The 26,316-nt window shown below is 45.3% G+C and overlaps 1 protein-coding gene across 1 annotated transcript in view; it reads left to right on the forward strand.

The window, feature by feature from the left end:
• The window catches only part of HIP1R (huntingtin interacting protein 1 related), a 33,089-nt gene extending 10,381 nt beyond the window's left edge, over nucleotides 1–22,708 (forward strand). The window contains 31 exon segments of the mRNA XM_087913021.1: nucleotides 639–702; nucleotides 1,943–2,085; nucleotides 2,699–2,755; nucleotides 3,048–3,128; nucleotides 4,042–4,118; nucleotides 4,595–4,656; nucleotides 5,943–6,083; nucleotides 7,860–7,917; nucleotides 8,553–8,628; nucleotides 9,569–9,706; nucleotides 9,941–9,999; nucleotides 10,894–10,966; nucleotides 11,197–11,380; nucleotides 12,161–12,249; nucleotides 12,690–12,806; nucleotides 12,982–13,083; nucleotides 13,938–14,132; nucleotides 14,298–14,445; nucleotides 15,192–15,278; nucleotides 15,990–16,097; nucleotides 16,847–16,983; nucleotides 17,146–17,256; nucleotides 17,533–17,591; nucleotides 18,406–18,436; nucleotides 18,592–18,654; nucleotides 19,001–19,101; nucleotides 19,205–19,310; nucleotides 19,540–19,663; nucleotides 20,259–20,320; nucleotides 20,776–20,973; nucleotides 21,457–22,708. Of these exon segments, the coding sequence (XP_087769147.1) occupies nucleotides 639–702; nucleotides 1,943–2,085; nucleotides 2,699–2,755; nucleotides 3,048–3,128; nucleotides 4,042–4,118; nucleotides 4,595–4,656; nucleotides 5,943–6,083; nucleotides 7,860–7,917; nucleotides 8,553–8,628; nucleotides 9,569–9,706; nucleotides 9,941–9,999; nucleotides 10,894–10,966; nucleotides 11,197–11,380; nucleotides 12,161–12,249; nucleotides 12,690–12,806; nucleotides 12,982–13,083; nucleotides 13,938–14,132; nucleotides 14,298–14,445; nucleotides 15,192–15,278; nucleotides 15,990–16,097; nucleotides 16,847–16,983; nucleotides 17,146–17,256; nucleotides 17,533–17,591; nucleotides 18,406–18,436; nucleotides 18,592–18,654; nucleotides 19,001–19,101; nucleotides 19,205–19,310; nucleotides 19,540–19,663; nucleotides 20,259–20,320; nucleotides 20,776–20,973; nucleotides 21,457–21,501 (3,096 nt within the window). The 3' untranslated portion in view covers nucleotides 21,502–22,708.
• Nucleotides 22,709–26,316: the final 3,608 nt, after the last annotated feature.

Raw genomic sequence — 26,316 nt, forward strand, 5'->3', positions numbered from 1 at the left:
CTCTCTCGTAATCTCCTAAAGTGGAGAGAGATTGCAGAGGAAGGGATTGCAAGAGAGTCAGCTATGCTGGCTGGAGAATCCTGGGAGTTGAAGTCCCCAAGTCTTAAAGTGGCCAAGTTTGGAGACCTCTGTTGTAGGGAGTCCCGTGCTATGAACATTGAGCCCAACCTTCCTGTCGCTAAGCGAATCATTGCAATGCCCATTGAGCCCCAAATTCCAGTTGCTAATTAAATCACTGGTTATGTGCTCCGTTTTGCGGCCTTTCGTGCCACCGCTGTTAAACAAATCACCGCCGTTGTTCACTTAGTCACACGGTCACACTGCCACCGTCACACCTACGAGTCAGTTGCCAAGCCTCTGAGTTGCGATCACGCGACCTCGGGGATTGCTGCAAATGGTGTGGGGTACCTTCCAACGGTCAGTAAACGAACTGTTGTAAGTCGAGGGCTAGCTGGATAGGTCGACTTAACGACCAGCTACCCTTCGAAGTTATGACGGGTCAAAGGAAGAGGAAGGCGGGTGGAATAAGTTATTTGTGAAACTATAACAAAGGCGGGAATACAACTGAATAAATAAAAGGGAATTTAAAGAAATTCCCTGCTTCCTTTCACCTCGGCGGCCTCCGTTTTCCCTCCCAGGCGATCAGCATTAGCAAAGCCATCAACACCTTGGAAGTCCCTGTGAAGGAGAAACACGCTCGGAGTATCCTTTCACACACCCCACGGGTCACCCGTGCTCGCCTGACGTCCCTGAGGTTGGCAGGGAGCATCTGGGGGGAAGTTTGCAAACTGGTAGTAAAAAGAAGCGAGCAAACTCCGGGAAGGAAGGGTTTCTGCTTCTGGGATTTTACCGGTTCAGCTTTACACCAGGAAATGAGAAACAGGGTTAGAAGGTAAATAAATGTTTTATCCAGCAACTTAATTCCTAGACCAAACTGGTTTTTCTCTCTCTTGCTCTTCCTCTCTTTCGTTCGTTCTCTCTATCTGCTCATCCATCACCTTTCTTTCTCTCTGGCTATCTCTGTCTGTCTGTCTGTCTGTCTGTGTCTATCTTCCCATCATTTGTCTCTCCATCCACCCATCCATCTTTCTGTCCACGTCTCTCTCCATCAGCTTCTATCTATCTATCTATCTATCTATCTATCTATCTATCTATCTATCTATCTATCTATCTATCTATGCATCTATCTATGCATCTATCTATCTATCTATCTATCTATCTATCTATCTATCTATCTATCTATGCATCTATCTATCTATCTATCTATCTATCTATCTATCTATCTATCTCCATCTACCCATCCATCCATCCATCCCATTTGTCCATCTATCCGTTTGTCCATCCATTTTGTTTCTCTGCCCATCTCTCTCTCCATCAGCGTACATACTTACCTATCCATCCATCTTTCTCCATCCATCTGTCCTTCTGTCCATTCTCTCCCCTTCTCTCTCTCTCCATCTATCAACTATCTGTATCCACCTATTATCTCTCTGTTTGTCTGTCTGCAAGCTGCCCCTGGATGGACATCAATCAATGTCTCATCTATCATCTTTCTATCTATCTCTATCTCTTCTCTCTGTCTCATCTACCTGTCGCTGTCCAGGTTCACGTTTTACGCCCTCCCTCCCTACTGCATCATTCACCTCCCCTTATAATCCGGCAGCCTTTTGAATTTCCTTCGTCCGTTTTGCTGGCCGGCAGACAGAGAAACGGGGCCTCCAGGTGTAAGGTAAACTATACAGGAAATGCAAACAGGGTTTAGAAAGTAAATAGACGTCCTGAAGAAAACATTCAAATGGAAGTTTCAGCCGCCAGCGCGATTTCCTGATAAGGAGCATTTCTTCACCAAATTGTTTCTGGGATTCTCTCCGATTGTTGATCTTCGCACAATAAGGGCTGTGCGCGTCCCCCAAATTTAATATGAACCTTAACTTGTGCGAAGGGATTATTCTAGGGACTCATCACGAGAAAGGCGCGTTTACTTTCTGGTCGTACGCCATTGGCCTTCCCCTGCCCAGCAGTGCCATCCTGAGCTGGAAGTTCTGCCATGTTCTCCACAAAGTCCTCCGAGATGGTCACCCAAACGTAAGTTCCTTCTTGTTGTTGTTGTGTCCGACCCATCGCCACCCCATGGACCACGTTCCTCCAGGCCTTCCTGTCCTCTACCATCCTCCGGAGTCCATTGAAGCTCACGCCGGCTGCTTCAGGGACTCCGTCCGGCCTCCTCCTCCTCCTCTGCTGTCCCCTTCTTCTTCTTCTTCTGCCTTCCATCCTTCCCAGCATTCGGCTCTTCTCCAGGGAGTCCTTCCTTCCTTCTCATGAGGTGACCAAAGTCTTTGAGCTTCATCTTCAGGGTCTTCCAAAGAGCAGTCAGGATTGATCTCATCTGGGATGGACCAGGTGGATGGCCTTGCAGTCCAAGGGACTTGCAGAAGCCTTTTCCAGCCCCAGAGTTCAAAGGCCCCCATTCTTTGGCGCTCAGCCTTCCTTATGGCCCTACATCGCATCTGGGAGAAGCGTAGCCTTGATCTGATAACCAGAATTCCTTCATCTTCTCCCTTTTAACTTACGAATCAGAGACTCACGTTGCTTTTCATTCTAAAATGGCATATTTTACATTTTTGAGAAATCCGATTCTGGGTTCTCCGTGGGGTTTTTTTTTCTTCTTTTTTTCCCAACAACCTGTTGATTTTTCTAGGTTCTCCAGGACTGTCAGCGGTATCGAAGTAACATTCGAGAAACGGGAGATCTTTGGGTGAGTTCCAGATCTCTTCCGCCTCTTAGATGTTAAATCGGTTCAGGAGGCTTTAAGCTCAGACCTTTGCCAAACTAGAGAGCGAGGCTGGGGGAATTCTGGGAGGTGGGAGCCCGCAGAGCTTGAAGTTGCAGAGTTGCGATACTCCGCGTCCTGGTCAGTCTGGAGTAGGAGAAAAAAAACGAGGCCTTCCTTCAGCGCAGCCCAGGAATTGAAACCCCGTATGGGAATAGAGTTCTTCTCACCAGAAGTATTTTTGGAACCAGACGCATTTGTGGTTTTCCTTTTCCAGGGCCACCTGCACGACCGTTACGGCCAGTTGGTGAATATTTACACCAAGCTTTTGCTGATCAAAATCTCCTTCCACGTCAAGGTAACCGTCTTCCGAGCGATCCTGTTGTCCTCCCAGTAAAGTTAGACCGAGTTTTGCAGCCTGGGCTTAAAAGCAAGTGAGATACGGTTCCCTCTTATACAGGCAATCCTCATCTTGCAACCACAGTTGAGCCCAACATTTCCGTGGCTGAGCAAGACAGTCGTTAAGTGAATTTTGCCCCATTTTACGACTTTGCATTGCCGCGTTTCTTAAGTGAATCACTGCATTGGTTAAGTTAGCAACAAGGGTTATTAAATGAATCTGGCTTTCTCATGGCACTGCAACTGTCATAAGTACATACCAGTTGCCAAGCGCCGGAATTTTGATCCCAGGGATACTGCAATGGTCATAAAGTGTGAAAAATGGCCGTGTCGCTTTTTCCAGTGCTGTTGTAACTTTGAACTTTGAACAGTCACTAAATGTAAGTTGAGGGCTACTTTTGGCAGCTTTTTCCACAAAGCCCACAAGGTTTGCAAGCAGCAGGATATGATAGATAAAGGCAAAAGTTCCCCTCGCACTTGCGTGCTAGTCGTTTCCGGCTCGAGGGGGCGCTGCTCCTCTCCGTCACAAAGCCGAAGAAGAGCCAGCGCTGTCCGAAGACGTCTCCGTGGTCATGGGGCCGGCAAGACTAAGCGCCTTCGAAGGCGCACGGAACGCTGTTCCCTTCCCACCAAAATAATGGTCCCTATTTTTCTACTTGCATTTTTTACCTGCTTTCGAACTGCTAGGTTGGCAGAAGCTGGGACGAGCAACGGGAGCTCCCTCCGTGAGGCAGTGCTAGGGATTTGAACCGCTGAACTGCCAACCTTTCTGACAGACAAGCTCAGCATCTTAGTCCCTGAGCCGCTGCGTCCCAAGGAGGGTATTCCACCAGGTGGCAATGGCTTAATTTTTGCTTCATTTCTCTCTGTAGCATCCTCAATTCCCTCCTGGGCTTGAAGTCACCGACGAGGTGCTAGAAAAAGCTGCCGGAACAGATGTGAATAACATGTAAGTTGGGTCTCCCATCGCGAGGAGCCCCTGGCATTTTTCAGAAAGCTTAACACAGCTGCTTTGGGTCGCCGATGCCAAGGTGGCATCCCAGGAGTGAAATGGAGGAGGAGACCCACCAAAAGTCCTTGGCTTTGTCGTTGTGATATTTAATTCCTCCTTCTGGATCCGAATTCCGATGGCTGGGAAACAGCGTTTTCTGGATTAAATTTGGGGTTGACTTTTTGCAGGCAAGAAAGTGGGGAAGGGGGTTTCTTGGGTAGGGGAAGAGACCAAACCCCTTCCTATCCTAGCGTTGCTCCAAGGTAGCTTGGATTGGATCCAGCAAAGGAATAATTCCAGGGATGGAAAACTTTATAAGGAACATTTCTTGCTAATTCCCATTCCTTGCTAATCGTCGGAGGCCTGGCCCCTTTATATGGGAGGAGAAATTGAAATCGTTGCTCTTCTGCGCTTGATTTAACAATTCTCTGCAGCTTCCAGCTCACCGTTGAGATGTTTGACTACATGGATTGCGAACTCAAATTAGCAGAATCAGGTAAACTGCGCTGAGCTTCCATGCTCTCTCTGTCCTTTCATTTTCTTTCTTTTTTTTCTCTCTCTCTCTCTCTCTCCTCTTGGTGCCATTTTTCAGCCCAAGCGGAGACGCCCGTGAGGTTGCCAAGTTTTCTTTTTTAAAAAAAAAAAATGGGCTGAACAGAAGCGTTGTCTGCAGAAGTTGGCAAGCAACACTTGCCGTTCACAATCGCCCCCTGCTTGAATCAACACTGAATGCACAATGTACAAAAAAAGCCAAAAAAAAAAAAGAAGCAAAAACCCCAAGCTGGTGGTTTTTTCTGTTAAGGTTAACGTGGTTTTGCAGGCCGTTTGCAATAATTTATCGGCTTGCTCCGTAATCACCTAGCATGGCCCTCCCCAAAGTATTAAACAAATAAAATATGCAAGCCTAAAACAAACAGAACCTGTTGTGCAAGGGTGCAAAACGTTTGCAACCCATGTAAATCCTGCAGGTCGTCAGAATGGAGACATTGGTGTTTGGTTTGTTTGTTTTTTTAAATTCCCACAAGCATTTTCTACCCCATGAGTTTGCATCTGCAAAGCTCTTGGGAAATGCAATCCCGAATTTTGCATTTCTGCTCCGCAAAGCCAACATCCTTTGGGAAGAAACGGAGCCACTGTTGACTTTGGTGAGTCACCTTCTCTCCGTCCTGCTTTTTCTGAGCTTCCTTTGTGTGGCGCATCAGATAACGCCGAGGTTTGACGTCGAGCGGTGCTCCTTTTTCGTTGCCAACTTGTGGGGTGTCACCTGACCTCAGTCTGGCCTCCCTGAGGGCACAGAAATATATGTTCCAACTTAATGACCAACCTGTTATAACCAGGGCAACATCTCGCTTAAGTCAACCACGTTGCAGCCTAAGTAAGCGAAGAGCGTTTCTTAGCAATAGGGAAACTGTTCAATGCTTGAATTAATTAAATGATCTTCTATTGTGGTTCTGGAACCTGGAATTTTTAAATCCTGCAGATCCACAAATCTGTCTGCAAACTCTCAGCTGCACCATTGGCCATCTCCCAGTTGGGGAAATTTTACCTCCAAAAATGAAAAGGTGGCTTAATTTAAAATGAGTTTGGAGAAGGCCAGGAGAGAAGATTAAACCTGCAACGTTGTACAGGTTGCAAAAAAGACCTTGGGCCAGTCTTGCTCTCTTAGCCCAACGTACCTCACAGGGTTGTTGTTGTGGGAAAATAGGACAAGGAAGGAGTATTCTAGATGTTCGACGCTCTGAGTTATTGGTGACTTCTTTCTCTTTCTCCCTCTGCTTATAGTCTTCCGGCAACTCAACACCTCCATGGCCATCTCCCAAATGTCAGCCGTTCAGTGCCGGTTGGCCCCTCTCATACAGGTGATCCAGGATTGCAGCCACCTGTACCATTACACCGTGAAGCTGATGTTCAACCTCCATTCGTGTAAGTGGGTCTTCCGTGCATCCAAGTTCTGGCACCGGCTGCAAGGGGGAACAGCTCTCGCATCCGGGATCTGTCTGGGATCAAAAAGTTTTGGGTTCTAAGCAGGAGAAACAGAAGTTTGGTCTCTCTAGCTAGAGAGAATAAACCGGTGCTTGTCCAACGTTGCAACTTTAAGAATAAACCAGTGCTTGTCCAACTTTGGAACTCAAAGATGGGTGGATTTCATCTCCTGGCATGCTGACTGGGAATTCTGGGAGTTGAGGTCCACCCATCTTAAAATCCCTAGGGTTGACAAACACTGGAATAGCGATTCCAAAGTATCTGGGGAAACTTAGCTGTAATTAAGCGCAACGGTTTGCAATTGTTCAAGACATGTTCTGACAATCTTTTCTGCTGCTATCCTGCATCTCTGCCTCTCTCCTCACTCAGCACTTGGTCACGTGGAAATAGATCTGAATTGATTAGCAAACTGGAAGGGATCTGCTGGGATTTGAGGCTTCCAAAGATTTAACGCTCCCAGGGGTGCCCGGTTCATTTTTGCCACAGATTGAGCAAAAATCGGCCTGTTTTTGCAGATTGCTCGATGCAAAAGGAGAAGCGACGATAAGTTGGAGAAGACGCTCGGCTAGGAGTTGAAGCTTCTCCTCTGTGCATCTGGGGTGTGTGTGTGTGTGTGTGTGTGTGTGTGTGTGTGTGTGTGTGTGTGTCAGGAACCTTTGCAGAGCGAGCAGAGATTGCTGGCTGACTCGGCTGGGTGGGAAGAGTGCCCCGAAGGCAGGGAAGTTTGCAAAGAACAAGGTTGCATGGCCGGATTTGAATGGTGGCCTGCAAATACAACACTGGCGCCTTTTGAAAAACAACCCTGGCAGTGCCAGCCAGAGACCCCTTGGGGGGTTGTGGGGTGTGTGGCATTCCTGCTCCTTTTGACTCAACTGCTTGCAGCTCTTCTGCGGAGCCAGAGCAGGATTTAAACTGATGCATCCTTTCAAAGGATTTGCTTTTAAGCTGGAGGGGATTTGCTCGGATCCCCCGTTTTCTCTAGATGCCTCCTGAAATGCTGCTAATGGACAGAGAGAGAGAGAGAGAGAGAGAGAGGAGGGTGGGGAGGTAGCTTGAAAACAGTCCAGAAAGATTCTCAGCCATCCAGGCCATGGTTCTCCCAAAGGGGCTTTTTCGGGAAGTAACTGGGAAAAGCCCCTTTGGGACAACCACGGCCTGGAAGACTGAGAATCTCTCCAGACTTTTAGCTATGCAATTTGGGATGAACACCCTTGGAACGGGGTGGGAGTAGGAATGGATTTCCAGAGGAGAAAAATGGCAGACGACAGGAGCCGTTTGCACCACTCAGGTGACCCCGAGGACCCTGATAAACCTCCCAAGCGCTTCAAGGACTTTCTCAAAGGATGCGAATGACCAGCTTTGTCCGCAAGGAATATAATCCCTTCCATTCGCCCACCATCCAAGTCAGAGCCGAAGAAGCTTCTTGGATGAGAAGTGAAACGTCTTCCAAAGAGATAAAACAAGGAAGTCCAGTTGCCTCCTGCAAAAACAAAAGCAGCTTTGGGACTTGAAAACGGGTTTTCTGCATCGGTTTTCCTTTTGAGGATGTCGCAGGCCCCGAAACCCAGTTTTTTAAAATCGGCCTGGAGGGCTTATTTGCAAAAAGAGTAGCTTGCTTTTTCTTTTTTTCTTTTCTTTCTTTCGTTTTCTCTGATTAAAAATGACCCTGTGAAGATTCTGGCACTTCATTCATTCCTCTCCTTCTTGCTTGTCCAGGTTTGCCAGCCGATACGTTGCAAGGCCATCGTGACAGGTTCCACGAACAGTTTCGCAGGTAACGGTATTCGGCGTGCCATTTGTGGCTCTGTGTGTGTGTGTGTGTGTGTTGTGAACACCAGAACCTCCAAAGTGTTGCGTTAGGTATTCCCTAGCATGTAATCAAATCGTGCCAGGGCCGTTCTGATTTAAAAAAACAAACAAATATATTGCAAGAATATTGTGCGAATTGGCTCCCCTAAGACTCCAATCTTGAAAGAAATGCCCTGTTGTACTTTTAAAAAAGAAAAAAGAAAACATGCACAGCAGCATAAAAGAATAGCCAGGAACTGCTTACCTGATCAGATTTCTGAGATCATGAGGCCTAGAAACTTGGCTGGTTTTATTCAATGCTGCGCTCTGGATTAAATCAGTTTATAGATGGGATTGGAGGAGAGATTATGAGTGTTGATTACAATCAGGATAGATTTGTGAGTTAAGTTAACCTCTAAAGAACAGCAGTAAGAATAGTATCAACAGTCGCTAACTGTGCTTGAATCTTGTATTTTTTCAATTTACTTTCTGCTCTGTTGCTTCAGGAAGAACAGAGGGTTGTAAATAAAATACTTAACTGCACCAAGTAGTAAGGATTGTCGGTTTCTTGGGAAGAGATCCCCCCCCCTTTGATATTTTCCTGCTGTTTTCCCTTTGCAGCCTGAAGAACTTTTTCAAAAGGGCATCGGACATGCTGTATTTCAAGCGTCTCATCCAGATTCCACGGCTGCCCGAGGTATCCTCTGTTTTTCCTGCTTAAAACAGGGACAAACGTCCTTAATTTGACCAGTATCCCTGCCTGCATGTGTGAAAGAGAATCCAAGCAAGGGGTTGAGGGAGGAAGGCTGCCAGTTTCCCTCCCTGCAGGGTTGTCTGAATAGGGAGCCAATCCTGATCCACTGATGGATCGCTGGGGAAGGATATTCGGATGGATCTGACTTCCTTCCGAATGGAGGCGAATCTACGCGTCCCAGGATCATGTTACAGGATCCAATCTGGGTCGGTCACGTTGTGTCTTCCGAGCTTTTGGACTCGTGCTGGAGCCCATCTTCAGGGAACTTCTCTCTAGCAGAGAGTGTGCTGTTCTGTGTGTTGTATTTATAATTCCTTGTTGTATGTGGCTTTTCAGATGTTGATTGGGGTGTGTTGATGGCTGCTTTTAAATCGTTGGCTGTCATTTGCTTGTGCTGCTCAGCCCTCACTTTCTTAGTCGGTGAGACGCTGGTGGTATGCTCCTGTTGACTGATGAGGGGCCCATTTCCCAGGTTTCAATCATTTCCCTGGCTGTTTTTGTCCCTGCTCATTCAACAATCTTAGTAGCTGGTTGTTTTTGTTCCTGCTCATCCAACAATCATAGTGGCTGGCTGTTTTTGTCCCTGCTCATCCAACAATCTTAGTAGCTGGCTGTTTTTGTTCCTGCTAATCCAACAATCTTAGTAGCTGGTTGTTTTTGTCCCTGCTCATCCAACAATCATAGTGGCTGGCTGTTTTTGTCCCTGCTCGTCCAACAATCTTAGTAGCTGGCTGTTTTTGTCCCTGCTCATCCAACAACCATAGTGACTGATTGTTTTTGTCCCTGCCCATCCGACAATCTTAGTTGCTGCGAAATTGAATCTATGTCCTTGTTCATTGCAGTGTGAGGCTATCAGTGAGTTTGGGTCTCCTTCCTTCCACAGAACCCTCCCAATTTCCTGAGGGCATCCGCCCTAGCCGAGCATGTCAAGCCAGTGGTAGTCATTCCAGAAGAAGCCCCCGAAGACGAGGAGCCAGAAAACCTGATTGAGATCAGCTCAGCTCCATCCGTAGAGCAGCCGGTAAGATAGAATAAGAGAGGAATAGATAGCTGGAAGGGAGTTTGGAGGTTTTCTAGTCCACCCCCCCTGTTCAACGCAGGTCCTCGGCCGGACCATTCAGAAGTGGGTGACTGGTGCAAATTCTCCCCTTCCAGCTGGGGTACAGCCCCATCGTGTTTTTTTCTTGGAAGGTGTAACGGTGTTTCTGAGCATGTGCAAAATTTTAACTCCCAGAATTCTTTTCTTCTTTTGCAGAATGTGTCGGATATATTTGAGCAGACTTTCGGGCCACCCAACGGACTAAAAGATGACAGGTATTTGACCAATAAAACCCTCGTAGTTAATAAAAGCAACACTTAAGCTATCTGGTGCTTGGGATTCACCAAAAGTAAAAATAATTTTTAAGAAAGCGTTAACTTTTGGAGGGTTGGCGGCAGAAAAAACCCAGGAGAAAGGAAGAATATGTATGTCTTTAACAATCTTCTAAGGTGATTGATAAGATGTAATAAGTTGGCCAGCTTCGTTCCTTTGAAGTCAAAAAGATGTTGAGACTCTAGAAAAAGTGCAGAGAAGATAAACCAGGATGATTAGGGGACTGGAAAAAACATACAATGAACAGTTGTGAGAACTGGGCCTGGCTAGTCTAGGGAAGAGAAGGACCAGGGGAGACAGGAGAGTGGCCTTCCAATATTTGAGGGGCTGCCCCAGAGAGGAGAAGGAAGGGGTCAAGCTATTTTCTAAAGGCCAGACAAGGAATAATGGATGGAAACTGAACAAGGAGAGATTCAACCTAGAAATAAGGAGAAACTTTCTGACAGGGAGAACAGTCAACCCATGGAACAGGAGTTGCCTTCAGAAGTTGTGGGAGCTTCATCCCTGGAAGCTTTCAAGAAGAGATTGGACTGCCATTTGTCAGAAATGGTGTAGGGTCTTCCACTTGGGCGGGGGGTTGGACTAGATGACCTACAAGGTCCCTTCCAACTCTGATTATCTGTTAATAAATGGTACTTTTCAGAGACGGGAGGGAGCTTGGCTTCATGGGATTGCAGGATTTATAAATATACCGAAGCATCTTTCGCGAAACACACTAGAAATCTAATAGTCAGGATAGCTGACTATTTGATGGGGAAAGTGGAGGCCATCAAACCAACTCAAAACTTGAATTTTGCGCACCCCCTAATGCGACGCGTTGCTCTTTTTATTGTCAGAGATCTGCAAATCGAAAACCTGAAGAAAGAAATTGAACTGCTTCAGACAGAGCTAGCGAAGATTAAGCTGGAAGTAAGGCCTGGATTTCCCCCATCCCGATTTCAAACTCTGCTAAGGGACACCCCCTTCTTCCCCCCATATTATTCTCAAAGCAAATCGTGGACCTTTGGGGTGTGTTCAGAAATCCGTTTTCAAGAGCCCCAGGGCTCTTATTTTTACGTTTTTAACAAAAGCGGGGGGGAGTCACTTTTCATAATTTCGTAAATTCAAGTTGTTTTCAACTCCCTGCTTTCTCTCTTCAGGCTCAAAGGTACATCACCCAGCTGAAGGCTCAGGTGAACAGCCTGGAGGCCGAGGTGGAAGACCAGAGGATGGAGAAGCGGAAAGCCTTGGTGGACAACGAGCAGCTCCGAGATGAGCTGGAGAAGCTGCAGAAAGCAAAATTTGAAGGAGACAAAACCCGAGGACTCTACCTGGAAGCAGAAAGTAAGTGGGTGTGTGTGTGTCTGTGTGTGCCAGAGTGTGCGTGTGTGTATGTGTGTGGGGTTGTGATCTAGCAGGCATGTGGTTTGTTTTGCTCTTGAGTTAAATCCAGCCACCGAATTCAACAGAAAAAGAAGAGTTTTCCCTTGCCATAATTCCTTTCGCAGGCCTCAATTTCTGCATTTTCTGCATCTTTACGTTTGCGATTGTTTGGGGGGAGGAAGACTTAACTCTGGCCCCTCCCAAGTTATACCTCCTGTGATTCTGGGTTTCCCTTCCTCCGTGCGGCACATAATAAAAAGAATACAATAAAATATAATAAAAAACAAGGACAAATAGGCTGAAGAACAGCTTCTATCTGAGTTGGTAGTAACTCTATTGAATTCTACTTTGTAGTGCAATATTAATGCAATATCAGGGGTTTTCAGTTCAGTTGTATGGAATGTGGATGGGGGTTTGTGTTCATTTTCATAGTCATAAGGTACGCTGAAGATGGTATTTAATTTCATGGTACAAGGTGCAGTGACAAAGTAAACTAAACTAAACACTTGATCGTTTTAGGAAATCTTTGGGAGTCTGTTGATGGAAGGAATTCCTAAGCTCTGGGTCTGACAACTGCCTCAGAAGCAGTGCTGTCTAATAAACAGATGTGCGGCCTTTCATTGGCCATTAAGAATGGTCATAATTTTGCAGAAAAACTAGTCAAATGTCCCAGCAAATAATTTCTCATGATTTAATAGGGAGGTGAAAGTAATAAGGTGGCAATATCCTTCTCTTTGGCAGAAAAAGCCAGCACCACCGAAATCCGGTATGCCAAGCTGAAGGAGAAGCACAACGAATTAATCAACACCCATGCGGAACTTTTGAGAAAGGTAACGGTTGACCGTGTTTGGGGCAGATTCCTTGTCATGTTGGTTGTTGTGACATCTCTGTGGTCATCTTTAAATATCTCCCCTGAATATCTCGCCTGATTGATGACTCTGGGCTATGGAGGTGTCCCATTGGAGAATATGAATTAGGATACACCCAGGGGGAGGGGGGGAAAACCAGGGTCAAGGGTGACAATGAATGATGTGTCTCAGAGTTGGCTATATCTAGGCAATGCCGCACCTTTTAACTCCCAATAAATCCTTTGGAAGTTTTGGAAGTTTGGCTCGAGACTCATGGTTTAATTGGGGTTCAGTGCCAGACTCCTGACACCAGTCATGTTAGCTCAGGAATTCTGGGAGTTGAGAGGAAACCTCGATTTGTCTCTTGCTTGGCCAAATTTTTCTCCTCCCTCCTTCCTTCAACTCTGAATCTTCGCACCCAGAACGCAGACACCGCCAAGCAGCTGACCGTCACCCAACAGAGCCAAGAAGAGGTCGCCCGGGTCAAGGAAGAGCTGGCTTTCCAGATGGAGCAAGCCAAGCGAGAGTCAGAAATGAAGGTGAGCCTCTCTTTGGGACGAAACATTTTGGGTCAGAGTCGGTCGTCTTCTTTGGACAAGGGTCCGGTTCCTTCTCCTTCTCCATAACTGGTCACGGGACATAGCTTTGACCCTGGGGTGAGATGGCTCCCCTGGACACGCTGTGATAGGTCCCGTCTCTTGGGCTTTCGTGCAGTTAGAAGACCAGATGCTTCAGGTAGAACAGATGAAGAGACAGCTGGAGTCCAAAGCGGGAGAACTGACTCAGCTTCAGCAGTCGCTCAGCCATTCTAAGCAGGTATTTGGCCTAAGGAGACGATTGTATGGCCTCTGGGGGATCCCGTCTCTCCGGCCCTATCTGGATTTCGAGGTGCCTTTTTAAATGTCTTCGCTTGTTGATAGTTTGCTAGTTTGGGGTGCTGTGTGGCCTAGAATCATCATCTTTTAACGACCCCATAATCCCTTGCGGGCTGGAGTCTGGACAATGGAATGGGACTAGCAGAGTGTTTTAATGGCCGGATGCCTTTCTTGTCACCAGTGAGGAGTTTTGTTCAGCGGATATATATTCTCATTGTGCCCAGAGAGAGAAATCTCTGCCTCTGCCTAGGATCGAACTCACAGCCTCCTGATTCTCCTTTTTTTTTTTTTGTAAATTTTATTTGAGTTTTCACGAAGAGAAAAAAAAATACAAATAAAACATCTTTTTTGAAAGTAGCATAATCCCGGGTTACATTTCTTCATACAGACACAAACTCAATTTCATGCTCATTTTTATGTTCTATTCCATATCTTATTACTGTTTTACATTTTCTGCATAGCTTCTCCCCTCTTTTAATTTTCTCAGTTTTATTTTAATTATCTCGTCTCAATTCAAATCATTATATTCATACTTTTTGTCTGTCCTGTTTCAATTTCACACTATCTTTTCTCATTAAACAAAGTTTCTCCTGTAGTTGCTGATTGGAGTATGACACCTTTATATCTTTTAATTTTATCTTTTAATTGTCTTTTAATCTTAAACCTGTATTAGTGAGGTCCTAGTTAGTTTGCCCTCGGGGTGCAACTTCTCCACATAAATAACGTGAAGGGAGGGTGTGAGAAACCTTCGAGTGAGGAACCAGCGTGTGGAACTCTTTCCCACATGATGTGCAGGTTGGCTCGGACCTCAACAGCCAGCTGGAGGCCCTGCAAGCCGAAAAGGAGACCCTGAGGAAATCGGTCAACGAGAAGGAATGTGAGCTCATCTCAACCAAGGGCCTCATTCAAGAGAAGGAACTGCTGTTGAGCCAGGAAGCCGAGAAGAGGATGAAGGAAGTGCAGGGACTCCAGGAAAAGTTGGTGGAAAAAGTACGGAGGAGAAACTTTGGGGAAGGCGAGAGGGAGAGAGGGAGTCAGGCCAGGCTTGGGACCAGTTCGTCCTCCTGGTTTTCCTTGGACACCTGATCCAAGGACTGTGTGGTCTTGTAACGTGTGAACATACTTGCTCATCGACGTTTTGGGTCCACTCTACAGAAAACTCACGAACAGAACCTGCAGCAGAAGCTCCTGGATGACCAGTTCCGAATCTTGCAAGGGACAATCAAGGAAGCCGAGAGCATCATCCAGGATGCTGTGAGCAAGTTGGACGACCCTTTGCATATCCGGTGCACCAGTTCCCCAGGTGAGTGTTGTGGTTCGCCGGCAGCAGGTGTGGACGGCTGAGGCCTTGGAGAGCGAGGACTCAGATGAGGGGCCTGCGTGTGATGCTGGGATGGGGCCAGGACCATCAGGGAGTGGAGTGCGGCCTTCGGAGATTGTGGAGGCTGGCAGCAGTGAGGAAGAGGATCCCAAGGAGCCTGTGCCCAGGGCACATGCGCGCAGAGCTGCTCGAGGGAAAGAGCAGCTACAGCAGCACAGGTGACTCGGGAGTAAGGCTGCAAGGTCATGGTCTGTCCCTTAAGAGATAAAAGCCAGCTGAGAAACCGGAGTTCTTTGCAGGAAGCAAAGAAGTTTTTGCACTCAAGCCTGGTGGACGTTCGGATTCTCTTAGTTGGTGTTTGGAGACTCTTTGGGTTTGAAATATTGCTTGGCAACTTTAGTGTTCTTGGCAGCCTTGCACAACCTTGACAAGGCTCGTTCTTATCAGAGACAATTAGTTTGAAACAGCCTTTTAATCGGGAATTCGTAAAGAATCATTACAAGGTTTTGCTGTTAACTCTGTCTGGTGTTGGTTTTCTTGGAACAAGGTTTGGGTCAGAATAGGGAGTCCTGAATCCTTTTAAGCCCTTAAAAAAAATGGAGAGATGAAGATGACTCCCTTCCTTCCAAATCTGGCCCCGGGCTGCCTGATCTCTGAGTCAGAGATCCAGAAACACACAAGTTTATCTTCTCCTCCCAAACCACATTCCACAATTTCTTCCTTCGCAGATTATCTTGTCAGCCGCGCCCAGGCAGCTCTGGAATCGGTGAATGCCCTGGAAAAGGGACATAAACATTATCTAACCAACATGGCAGGTGAGACGTGTTGAGTTTCCAGGTTCCTTCCCTCGAGCGTTGGGAATGGAAGCGTTGCAGATATCTCAAGCGAGCAGAAAGAAATTGTTGGCTCTCAAACTCACGTTTCCCTTTTTAGCGGGGGGGCGGGGGGGAAACCACAGACAATTCAGGAACCAAGAACTTAAGGATAAGATGGGCTTAGATCCCCCGAGGAAGTCCTACATGAAGTCACAGGAGGTCCACTCGTAGGGTGGGGGACAAAGCTGAGATTCTCGGTAGCATCAAGACTTACGAAATTCTCTCTCCAAATAGATTTTCATTCTGTCTTCTTTCCAGAAACTGTTTTGATTGTGTAGCTGTTTGAGGCACAGCAAACATTCAGGTTTTTTTTAAAACAGGGCCAATGATGTCTTATATCCCTTTTCCTGTTTAGCTTTTGTTTATACACCTTTAGATTTAAGCATGGTTGGGTTGGGTTGGGTTAAAGTAGTCTTTCCTGAACCTCAGCCGCCTTAAGGTGAGTGGACTTCAACTCCCAGAATTCTATGCTGGCTGGGAATTCTGGGAGTTGAAGTCTACCCATCTTAAAGCAGCTAAGGAGGCTGAACGCTGCCATGAAGGAAGGACCGACTTCAGAGGAAGCTGGTCTCCATCTGCCTTGAATGCAACACACTTTTTGGATTGCTCTCCATTCTCACCGTTCCCCTCCGTTCTCGCTCTTTGTCTCAGATGCCACTGGACTGGTTGCCGCGTTGGCGCAGTTTGCCCATCTCACGGCAGATGCCATCGTGAACGGCAGTGCCACGTCTCATCTTGCCCCAACGGATCACGCTGACAGTGAGTAGGGCGTGGGAAAGGCTCCCCACTCCCACCCCTGGTAAAGATAGAGGACTGGAAACCTCGCGACCTCCTTGGTGCTTGAAGGGATCCAGTCCACAAGGCGTTGTTAGCTGGGCTCCTCAGATTTTTGATCTGATGTGATCTTTGATCCTCTCTTAGGTTCTTCCAAAGACGATTCAAGCCATGATAAGACCTTCTTGATATCATGGCGTTGCTCTATAAATTAACATCTTCCAAAAGGTTGACTGCCTTCCCTGACCAGGGAAACATCCATGTTTTATAAAGCTTCCTGAAATGGCCTCAGGATCAAAACCAACTGGTGTCAGCCTCGGAAGCCTTTTTTTTTTTCTTGGAAGCTTCGAGGGGGCCTCATTCAGTGCCTGGGAATTTGGGAGGGGGGATTTCATAGTGAGGTAGAAGATTAGACTCAACAACAATCTTTTCTCTGAGAGTCAAGGACAAGTTGCCCTGCACCAGGAGGGGAACATTTGGAGGGATGTCTCCAGTTGGGACGAAGATTTGATTGGGCTGTGTGATGGACTGATAGACGCAGGGGATGGATCTTGGATTTCTCTTTTGGGAAGGGAAAACCCAGAACTCTCAGATTTGGGTTTTCCCAGATGTGCCAATAGGACAACTCTAATAAAATGGAACTTTGAGGAATTGTTTGCCTCGGAGTTTATGGGTTTGGAGTTGGTTAGTTGGAACATTGACAACTGGATCTTATTTTTTTTCCCCTGGTCCAGAACTGACAGAATCCTGCAGGGACTGTGGGTATCATAGCCTGGATTACCTGAACAAGCTCAAAGACAAGCAGTCTCTCCGAGAAGCAGATCCAGCAGACCTGAGGACAACTCTGCAGAGGCTATTCCAGCTAGGACAGGTGACGAGAGAACGGAGGCCCACCAGGAGAAGTTCTCGGCGAGGAACGTTGGGCGCAGGCAACGTCGTTGCTTGCTCTTCGCCATTGATTAAAACTCTTGAAGCTTTCTTAGGCCAAATCCACTTTTCCTCAATCCACTTTTCTTCTTTGTGGGGGGTTTAGGAACTGAGACCCAAAAGTTTGGACATCCGGGAAGAAGAACTGGGCGACTTGGTCGACAAAGAGATGGCCACCACTTCTGCGGCAGTTGAGGATGCCGTGAGAAGGATAGAGGTGGGATTAACTTGTGACCGGCCTGTTTTTCAAAAAAAAGTAGAAGTCCTTGTTTAAAAGGGGGTTGGACATGTTGGTTTCTCCAAGCTACACTCTAACTTGGTTTAATGTCTGTGTTTGCTGTGGGAACAATAGGAAGCATCCACACCTAATTGTGTGGTGCCAAGAAGCATCCCAGCCTCACAACAATCCAGCTTGGTCCTCCTTGGCTGGAGATGAACCACTTTGGATCTACTGGCTGGCCAAACCCACCTTTTCTTTTCCATTTCTCCACAGGAAATGATGAATCAAGCCAGAGTAGAAAGCTCTGGGGTGAAACTAGAAGTTAATGAAAGGTAAGCTAGGGACAGGGATGAATTTGCACAACTAAAAATTCAGCGTGTAGTTTTCCAAGCGGTTGCACGCTGAATCTGTAGCCACCAGGATTCTGTCTTAACATCTCTGGTTAAGGTAGATTTGGAGTCACCAGAGCCAGGGCAGTCCTTGATGAATCTTCTGGAGAAGATGGGCTCAAAGCTATTTCTTGCTAAATGAAAAGCAGCCTAGCTTCTATGCTTAGTACATTCTCCAAAATGTTTATAATAAGCTCATATTTCAAATTCCCACGAACCCTACCCGGCTGTTGGGCAACCGATCCATTCGTCTGCTTACAGCACCATTGTTTTGAGGTGAAAGCCTCACCCATTCCCACATCTATCTGTTGCTTGAATGGGAGGGTTCCTACAACATTGTAATTTTAAGATGTGTAGATTTCCATTTTGGGAGTTAAAAGCCCACTTATCCTAAAAACCTCTAAGGTTTAGAAGTACTGCTTTGGATAAAACCCCAACGGACTGAAAAATATTTTCATTTGAGTTTGCACAGATATAGTTACTTTAATATTTTTTGTGAACCTTTGATGAAGGTTCAAGTTCTTTCAATGGGGGTCAGATTTTGTATTATCATGTTGTTTCCAAAAAGAATTACTTCCCAATGTGTAGGCTTCATCGTTCTAACAGGTGGTCTTCCTTCCTTTCTTTCTTTCTTTCTTTCTTTCTTTCTTTCTTTCTTTCTTTCTTTCTTTCTTTCTTTCTTTCTTTCTCTTTCTTTTTTTCTTCTTCCTTCCTTCCTTCCTTCCTTCCTTCCATCCATCCTTCCTCCCTCCCCTAGAATCCTGAATTCCTGCACAGATTTAATGAAGGTGAGTTGATCATTCATTAAAAATAATTCCATTTGGGATACATGGCAAGAATTTTCCTTGCTGTCTGTTTTTGGTCACATAAATACAAGCCTTTTGTTGAAGGCTGATGTGACCAGAATTCAACGAAACTCTTCTGCTTTTTCGTCTACTTTCAGGCTATTCGGCAACTTGTATTGACCTCCACACATCTGCAGAAGGAGATCGTGGAAGGAGGAAGGGTGAGATCATTTGGGATGTGTTGCTGTTACTTAAAAAATAAAATGGAGAAAATTAGATATTTGGGGAAAGGCTGTGGATTGACGATCAGCTGTTGGAGAATCCTCTCTCTCTCTCTCTCCCATTTTTTATTACATTGCATTTGTTTAATTGTGACATTTCAAGACATTTCCTTCTTAGGACCCTAGAAAATCCATTCCTGTAGCTGTCGAAATTCAAGATAGATCAGAACTTGTTGTCTTCTAAATTCCCACTTTTTCTCTAAATACTTTTCTCCCAATTTTCATTTTGCTCTTGTGTTGTCCATACAGCGCAATGATAAGATACACTCTTTCTCTTGAACACTAGGGGGCAGCAACACCCCAGGAATTTTACGCCAAGAACTCCTGTTGGACGGAAGGGCTCATCTCAGCATCCAAGGCTGTTGGATGGGGAGCAACTCAGCTCGTGTAGGTATCTGGATCGCTTCTCCGCTTTCTTCCTCTACCTTTCTTTGTTTTTCTCTGATGCAGGGGGAAAAAATCATGCATTTTTCTTTCTTTTTTGCATTAGAGAATCTGCCGATAAAGTCGTCTTGCACACCGGCAAATACGAAGAGCTGATCGTCTGTTCACATGAAATTGCAGCGAGCACAGCTCAACTCGTAGCCGCCTCAAAGGTAGATGATCCTCAAAGGGAAACAGCTGCAACCTCTGAATTGTTTGTTTTCTTTTTCCTTTTTTAATTTTTTTAAAAAAACCTTTATTGAAGTTTAAAATATTAAAATACAAATACATCTATAACAAAAGTAAGTTTGTACAATTCACCCTCATTCTTTGACAGTACAAAAGTCTTAATTATATTCATACATTTTCAAATATTGAGTTTTGTTTTGTTTTGGATGCCAGGTGAAAGCAGAGAAGCACAGCAAGAACCTCGGCAAACTCCAGGAATGCTCGCGTAGGGTCAACGAGAAGGCAGCTAACGTTGTGGCATCTACCAAATCTGGTCAGGAGCAGGTAGAAGAGAAAGGTAAGACTTGGTGGGCTCGCCAAGCAGGAAACAGGGAAGTTTCCCCATCTGCACTTTAAGAGAGTTTGGCTAATGGGTCGTGGGCAACCTTATTTGGCCAAAGCAGAAACTTCTGAACTCCATTTTGGTTGTTAAGGGAGGACTACCTGGGACTTAAGCCAGGGGTCTTCAAACTTAAGAGCTTTAAGACTTGTGGACTTCAACTCCCATAATTCCTCCTCCACTCATGTTAGCTCAGGAATTCTGGGAGTGGAAGTTGGAAGACCCTTGATTTAAGCTGTGATGTTATTTGAAGTGGTTTAGATATACATTCTTTAGGGATGAGCTTTGTGAAAATCTCAGCTTTGCTTTTAAGAAGATAATGGAAATCCTGCGGGCTTGGTCCATGATTTTGTAGAGCAAATGGCGTTGAAGAGAGATTGTTGGTGAGGTTTTATTTAAAGTTGGGAGCGAAGAATTGCAGAATATCCAAAATTGCAGAATAGGGCAAGCTTTTCTGTTGCTGTTTGTGTGGTGCTTGCAACTGGAGAACATCTGGAGAAGTTTGGTCACGATCCCATCTGACATGAACCTCTTCTTTTTCCCTTCCAACCAGACACCATGGACTTCTCTGGGCTGTCCTTGATCAAACTCAAGAAAGAGGAAATGGAGACACAAGTAGGTAGCGCATGGATGTGCGGTTTCTTAATGGAAGTGTTGGGATTTAATTTCATTTTTTGAAAAAGCACACCTCTAGAAGGAAGGTTTGGATAAGGGAGGGATGCCATGGCAGAGGTGGTTGTTGAGTTCTCGGAGTAGAGAAGATGAGAACTTCTGAACGTAGCATCTTTTTTGCAAAAGTGGTGGTCCGAGAAGACCTCCACCAGAATAACCCAGTTGTGGGATTCTTGTGTTAACCATAGTACAAGGATGGAGTTCTCTATAGGACAGGGGTGTCCAAACCTTGGCCAACTTGAAGATCTGTGGACTTCCAACGCTCAGAATTCTCCAGCCAGCCATGCATGAATTCTGGGCGTTGAAGTCCAACGGGTCTTAAAAGTTGGCCAAGGATGGACTCCCCACCCGGTCTAGGGGAACAGGTGATGGACACCAGAAGTTCCTATCTTTTGCAGGTGAAGGTTCTGGAACTGGAAAAGACGCTGGAGAACGAGAGGCTGCGTCTCGGAGAGTTGAGAAGGCAACATTACGCATTGGCTGGTCTTTACACGGAGAACACGGACGGAAAGAAGCCTACAATCGCTCGTAAGCCAGCATCCTTGCAGAGACCTGCCATGGCCCAGAAGCCAGGTCAAAGCAAGCCGGATTCTGAGGTGAGCACAGAGGCAGGTGCCAGGGGTGGTATTCAAAAATCAATTTCAGATCATGCGAGTCGTTCTCGTCTTACGATGGTCACTTAGCAACCGTTCAAAATGACGACGGATCTCCAACCAAAAGCGTGTTACCGGCCAGTTTCCAAGTTAGGGCAGCTGCACACAGACAACACAGTCACTAGATCAGGGGTTTTTTCGGGGGGTGCTTAGGATCGTGCGCACATTTATTATCCATTGGCAGCATCCCAGTTTCCGTCATTTTATTTCCAGCAAAAAAATTAGGTAAAAACACGCTTAACGACCGCCACAAAAATGCTGACAATTCCGGTCGCGTGATTTACAATCCCAGCGACCCAGAACGGTTCATTCCAAACTCTATTACCGTCGTAAGCCAAGGACTGCCTTTTAGGTGAGAAATCAGCTATAGGGTTTGTTTGTTTTTTCCTTTTTGGCTACCAATTTTCCCCACCTTTTTTTTTTCAGCTGGCACAGGACGGCGTCTACCAAGCCCATGTAGTTAACTTCTAAGGCAAAGCCAACAAGCAACGGAGCAGAGTTGAATCCAGGGCCAGGAAAATTGGGTCCAGTTTCTGCTCACCCTTGAGGAATTCAACCCTTGGATCTGCTGGTTTTTCGCCGGTACCCCCCAAAAAATAGATTTTTGGAGGAGGATTAAGATGTCAGCAGCCTTCAACTCTTTCTACGGCAGGAGACATTGAGACATTCCAGCCCCTTTAAATGTCTGTGTTTTAAACAGATACCAGCTGGGCCCTTTCCGGCTCCTAAATGTCTCTTCTGCCCCCCACCATCTACAAGAAGGCAGACCCTCCTCCCACCCCCTACGGGGAAAAGGAATTAAGGAGCTTGTGAATAACTATTTATAAGCAATAGGAATCATTTGGGAAATATTTCGAGTAAATATTGGTGTATCTATTATTCTACAAAGATGTTTTTAAAAAGAAATGTGAATTTCTGTGGCTACTGTCGTTGTCGGTTGTGTAGGTGGTCCTTTGTAGTATTTTATGCCGAGATCTGATGCGTACAAAAAGGGACCAGGGGTGGGAGAAATTACCTGGGGATGGAAATGAAATATCTTTTAGAGATGTTTATAGTACACATTTAAGGATTTATAGAGGAGAAAATAAAAACCTTCAGTGTTTTGTTTTTTTCAAAGATCCCTTTAACCAGTGCCTCCCAAACCTGGGTGAAATTACCCCCAATTAGGTAAAAATATCTTTTTTTCCCCCCCTCCTTTGGGTAACAATACACATTCCCAGTCAAAACGGGGAGATTTAAATTGACTTACAAGATGGCCAAGTATGTTTAAAAGCCTCTCAAAATCTATTCCTGCTGAAATGAAACTCAGTGGAATGACCAATTTGTTGAAAGCAACAAAGATCGCTCCATTTTATGCAGGTGGTCTTTGAGTGGACGACCAACCGTTCAAAGTTACAACGGCGGTAAAGGAAGGGATGAACTTGCATAAGATGTTTTATTAAGCAGGGGATTTTTTGGGGTGGGGGTAATGAAGGAAAAAGGTTGGGAAGCACTGCCTTAAAACTCTCTTAGGAAATCCGTGCAAAAAAAAAAAAAGAAAGAAAGAAAGCCAGGCCACTGGCTTTAATTTTAAGAGGCTGGGTGAGCTTCTTTGCAAAGGAGAAAAAGTCTCGGGAATTGTTCTTAATCGAACCTTTACGATTAAACACTTTCGCTTATTAAAATGATTTAGCTGAAACTGGGTTGTCTCGTTTTTTGGGGTGGGTGGGTGGGGGAGAATATTGGCTAGCATTGCCTGGACATGGAGGTTCTGTTTATTAATTTACCCTGATTTGAGTCTGCTGCTGGTGCTGGAAAAAGCTTCCAAGGAAAGGAATGGATGTAGGTTCAAATTGGGGGGGTCCTTTCCTGGTCGTTATTAAGCAGCCGGCTAGGGGCCCTTTGACGCTCTCTGAGCTGACCCCAAACTAGGTAACTTCATCTGCGCTACAAGCAAACCCCGCTCCCTCGTAGCCCTGATAAGGCTACCTAGTTGGGCCATGAAACGTCTGCAAGAAAACCAAGCTCAGAGAGCGCCGAGGGCTCCTCATTTCAACCCTGAGCTGCAAATATTCTCCTTTATTGGCAAATGGCTGGGACAGCAAAATTCTTAGGGGCTGCAGATGGGGTATCGACTTCCTAGCACAGAGATAAAGCAAGTTTCCTCCAGGGACTTAAACAGCCATTATCTCTTTGCTCCAGCTGTACCAGTTACCAGAGATTTTATAGCTAGAAAATAAAGCTGTTTCTGACTCTTCATTTCTATTCAGATGGCCAAGAAAGAATCTCATTTACGGGACTAAATTTTGGATAGAAAGGAAGTTCTGTTTATTTTCTCAAATCTAATTTTTTTTTTTAACCCATCTTGATCATACAATGTTGGGAAATGTCAGATGAATGCTGTATGATGCAGGCCTGCTAAGATGTTCTGTTAGTGTACAGGCATGTGAATTTCCCAGCCGAATTTCTAGGCTAGAAACCCAATTAAATAGTTTTGCTTTGTTTTCTAACAAAATTGGGCCAGCCCAAAAACAGCACAAGGAAGTAAGATGATCATTCTCTGTAAATGGTTGAAATCAAATTGGGAGGACTCAAATCTTGCCCACAGACCGCCAAGACGCAGCAAGCGCTTGAAAAAGAAGTAGCGCTCCGGTTTTCTGATTCAAAACAAAAAACAGCAACAATGGTTTTGTACAAAAAATTTAGGATTTTTTTTTTTAATGAATAATCACTGCAACCCCAAAATTTATTTCTATAAAACAGCAATTCTACAAGGAAAAAAAAAAAGGAACAAGTTGTCAGCTCGGAGGCTTGCCTTGAGACCGCAATCTAAGTCGTACAACGAACGATACGTTAAGGAGTCATCTAGAAAGTAAAGAAGGGGAAATTCTACAGGCATCTTAGGCACAGTTGGAGACGATGGCTATCATATCATGGTTTAGGACTGGCTTGTTCCAGAATAAAATGCTAAATCACTGATTTGAGGCCCCAAAGCACTGGAAAAACAGGATTATCAAATTACCTGAAATGACCTTTCTCTTCCACCTCCTTCCCTAGGACAGAAATAACCCAATTCAGACTTGAGAACTGGCCTTTCCTGCATTACCTACCAAGAAATAAACAGTAAACTGGCCTACAGATCTGCTGCTGGGCATTGGGTGAATAAAGGCCAACCAGCAACATTTGCTAGATGCTTTCCCACTATACAAATGCTAAAACCAGTCAGGTCAGTTTACTGTAACATTCCACACCGTCCTAAACATCCTTCGCTAATTGCATGCTTTTGCAGGAAAAAAAAAAAGAGGGGATTTAAGACCACGGTATAAAAATTGCAGCTATTCTCCCACTTTGGGGAAACATGGCTTACCGCTTCAAATGCTTTTTTTTCTTTTTAAATAAAGGGCCGTTTTAAAAACGTGACTGGCATAAACAAAACTATTGCAAAACCCTCTTTATCAAAAGTGAGCGAGAAACGTTCCACCCTGAGCAAAAAGGAAATAATTCTGCATTTAAACTCTTTGCAAACTCTGCTCTCCGGAAGCAATGTGGCTGATTCTGGGTGCAATATGTCTTGGAAGGTAACAAGGCAGCCCCGGGGTCCTGGAAATGGCAAGGAATAGAGGTAGCGGCCTATTTGCAACTATCTCTGCACTATCCCTACTTTAGTGAGTAGGGGGTATCAGCTGGAGTTTGGGGGGGGGGGTTCCATTTTTTCTCTCCAAAACGTACAGATTGTGGCTCAAAAGCTTTTCTGGCCTGTCACCGTGCAATTCCTCTCTTAGCCATGCTTTTCAACCTTTGACGTTAATTCTGTGTAAGCCGGAATACCTGCAATTAGCAAATGACTTTCGCCAGTTCCAATCTCACCCAAGCTCCAATTATTATTACTGTTCGGTTTTGCAAAGGCCATGGGGGCCAGAAGATTGCAACCCAATTTAATTTCCTCTAGATCTGCCAGCCAGCTTGAAAAAAATTAAAAAAAACTCCTGCCACGAGACCAAACTTTTCTTTTTCTGAATAAAATGAACCTTTCAGCAAAAAAAAACAAAAAACCAAGAGCTGCCTTTCCTAACATGGACAATGGATTCCAAACTCTGGACATGGAAAAAGAGGAACCGAAAAAGGAATTTTAAAAAAGGAATTTCTTCCTGACAAAATTCTATGCGGTGGTTCTAAGGCACAAGTTAGCCCTTCACCCAGCGTTAACGCACCACACAAAATTTAGGAGTATCACAGTTGTAGCAGCCTCTACCAAAATGTGCCTCTGCACAATGGCTATATTGTTTGGAAAGTAAATGAGTAGCACGTATTTAGGGAAGGGGGAATAGAGACTGTGTCTTAACAGGAACAGTGATGATCAGAGTTATTTCAAACAGCAAGACAGGGCTCTGTAAAATTCACACGTGGGCGTAATTCTCCTTTTCTTGGGGAATTCAGATATTCTCGCTGCTGATATGAGAACTGGAATTGAGCATGCAAAATCCTTGAGACATTAGGGGCCTGAGAACTCCAGGATCTGACCAGTTGTCTATAAATGTATTCTACTGCTTCAGCTACACAACGGTGGCCAACAAGAAATTTCTTCCTAAAAACTACAGCCTCTCTTCCAACATTGGAGAAGCACCCAGTTATGTTGCAGATCTGCAAAGCTGGAAGAATAAAAGACACATCATAGAAAGATTCCAAGAGTCACACTTTTTCCTCAATTTTTTTTTTTTTTTAAGAAGTGAGAAGTCACAACCAAGAAATAAATGCCAAGAAATGGATGCCTTAAGGCCTGTTCTTGATTTCCTGTTTTTTTTTCCTTTTCTTTTCAAACTAACACGATTGTGTGACATCCTGAAAGATAAATGCGATTGGCATCAAGATTCATCTTTGCGGACTTTTTAACTGCCAGGACTCTCCGAAAGTTTTGCAAGTCACCCTGCGCCGGAAACGGCACTCAACAGGTTAAGACACATCCGAAAAACGAAAACACTTCTTGAAGCTTGTGATTCCCTCGGAGGGAAGGCAGATCGTGCAAGTGGTTTTTTTCAAGCATTGGTTGTCTCTTGGGGCACCCCAGCGCCTCCCAGGGCTGTCCTGCAAGCAGCAATTGTGTGCAAAAACGTGTAGGGACAGGCTCCCTGGAGTGAATCAATTTGCAGAGCCATTTAAGTTGTGGTATTAGAAGCTTTGCGTGTGTCCCAAGCAATGAGCCGCCTAGCAGAGAAACAAAGCAAGGGATACCGTGACAATCACACAGGTCTAAAATGCTGAGTGATACTTGCATATCTCTGCTGCCTTTTTAAAGAATAAAAATGCATT

Source organism: Pseudonaja textilis, chromosome 15 (assembly GCF_049901715.1).
Source record: "Pseudonaja textilis isolate UNSWEBS1 chromosome 15, rPseTex1.2, whole genome shotgun sequence".
In the NCBI taxonomy this organism is placed as follows: Eukaryota; Metazoa; Chordata; class Lepidosauria; order Squamata; family Elapidae; genus Pseudonaja; species Pseudonaja textilis.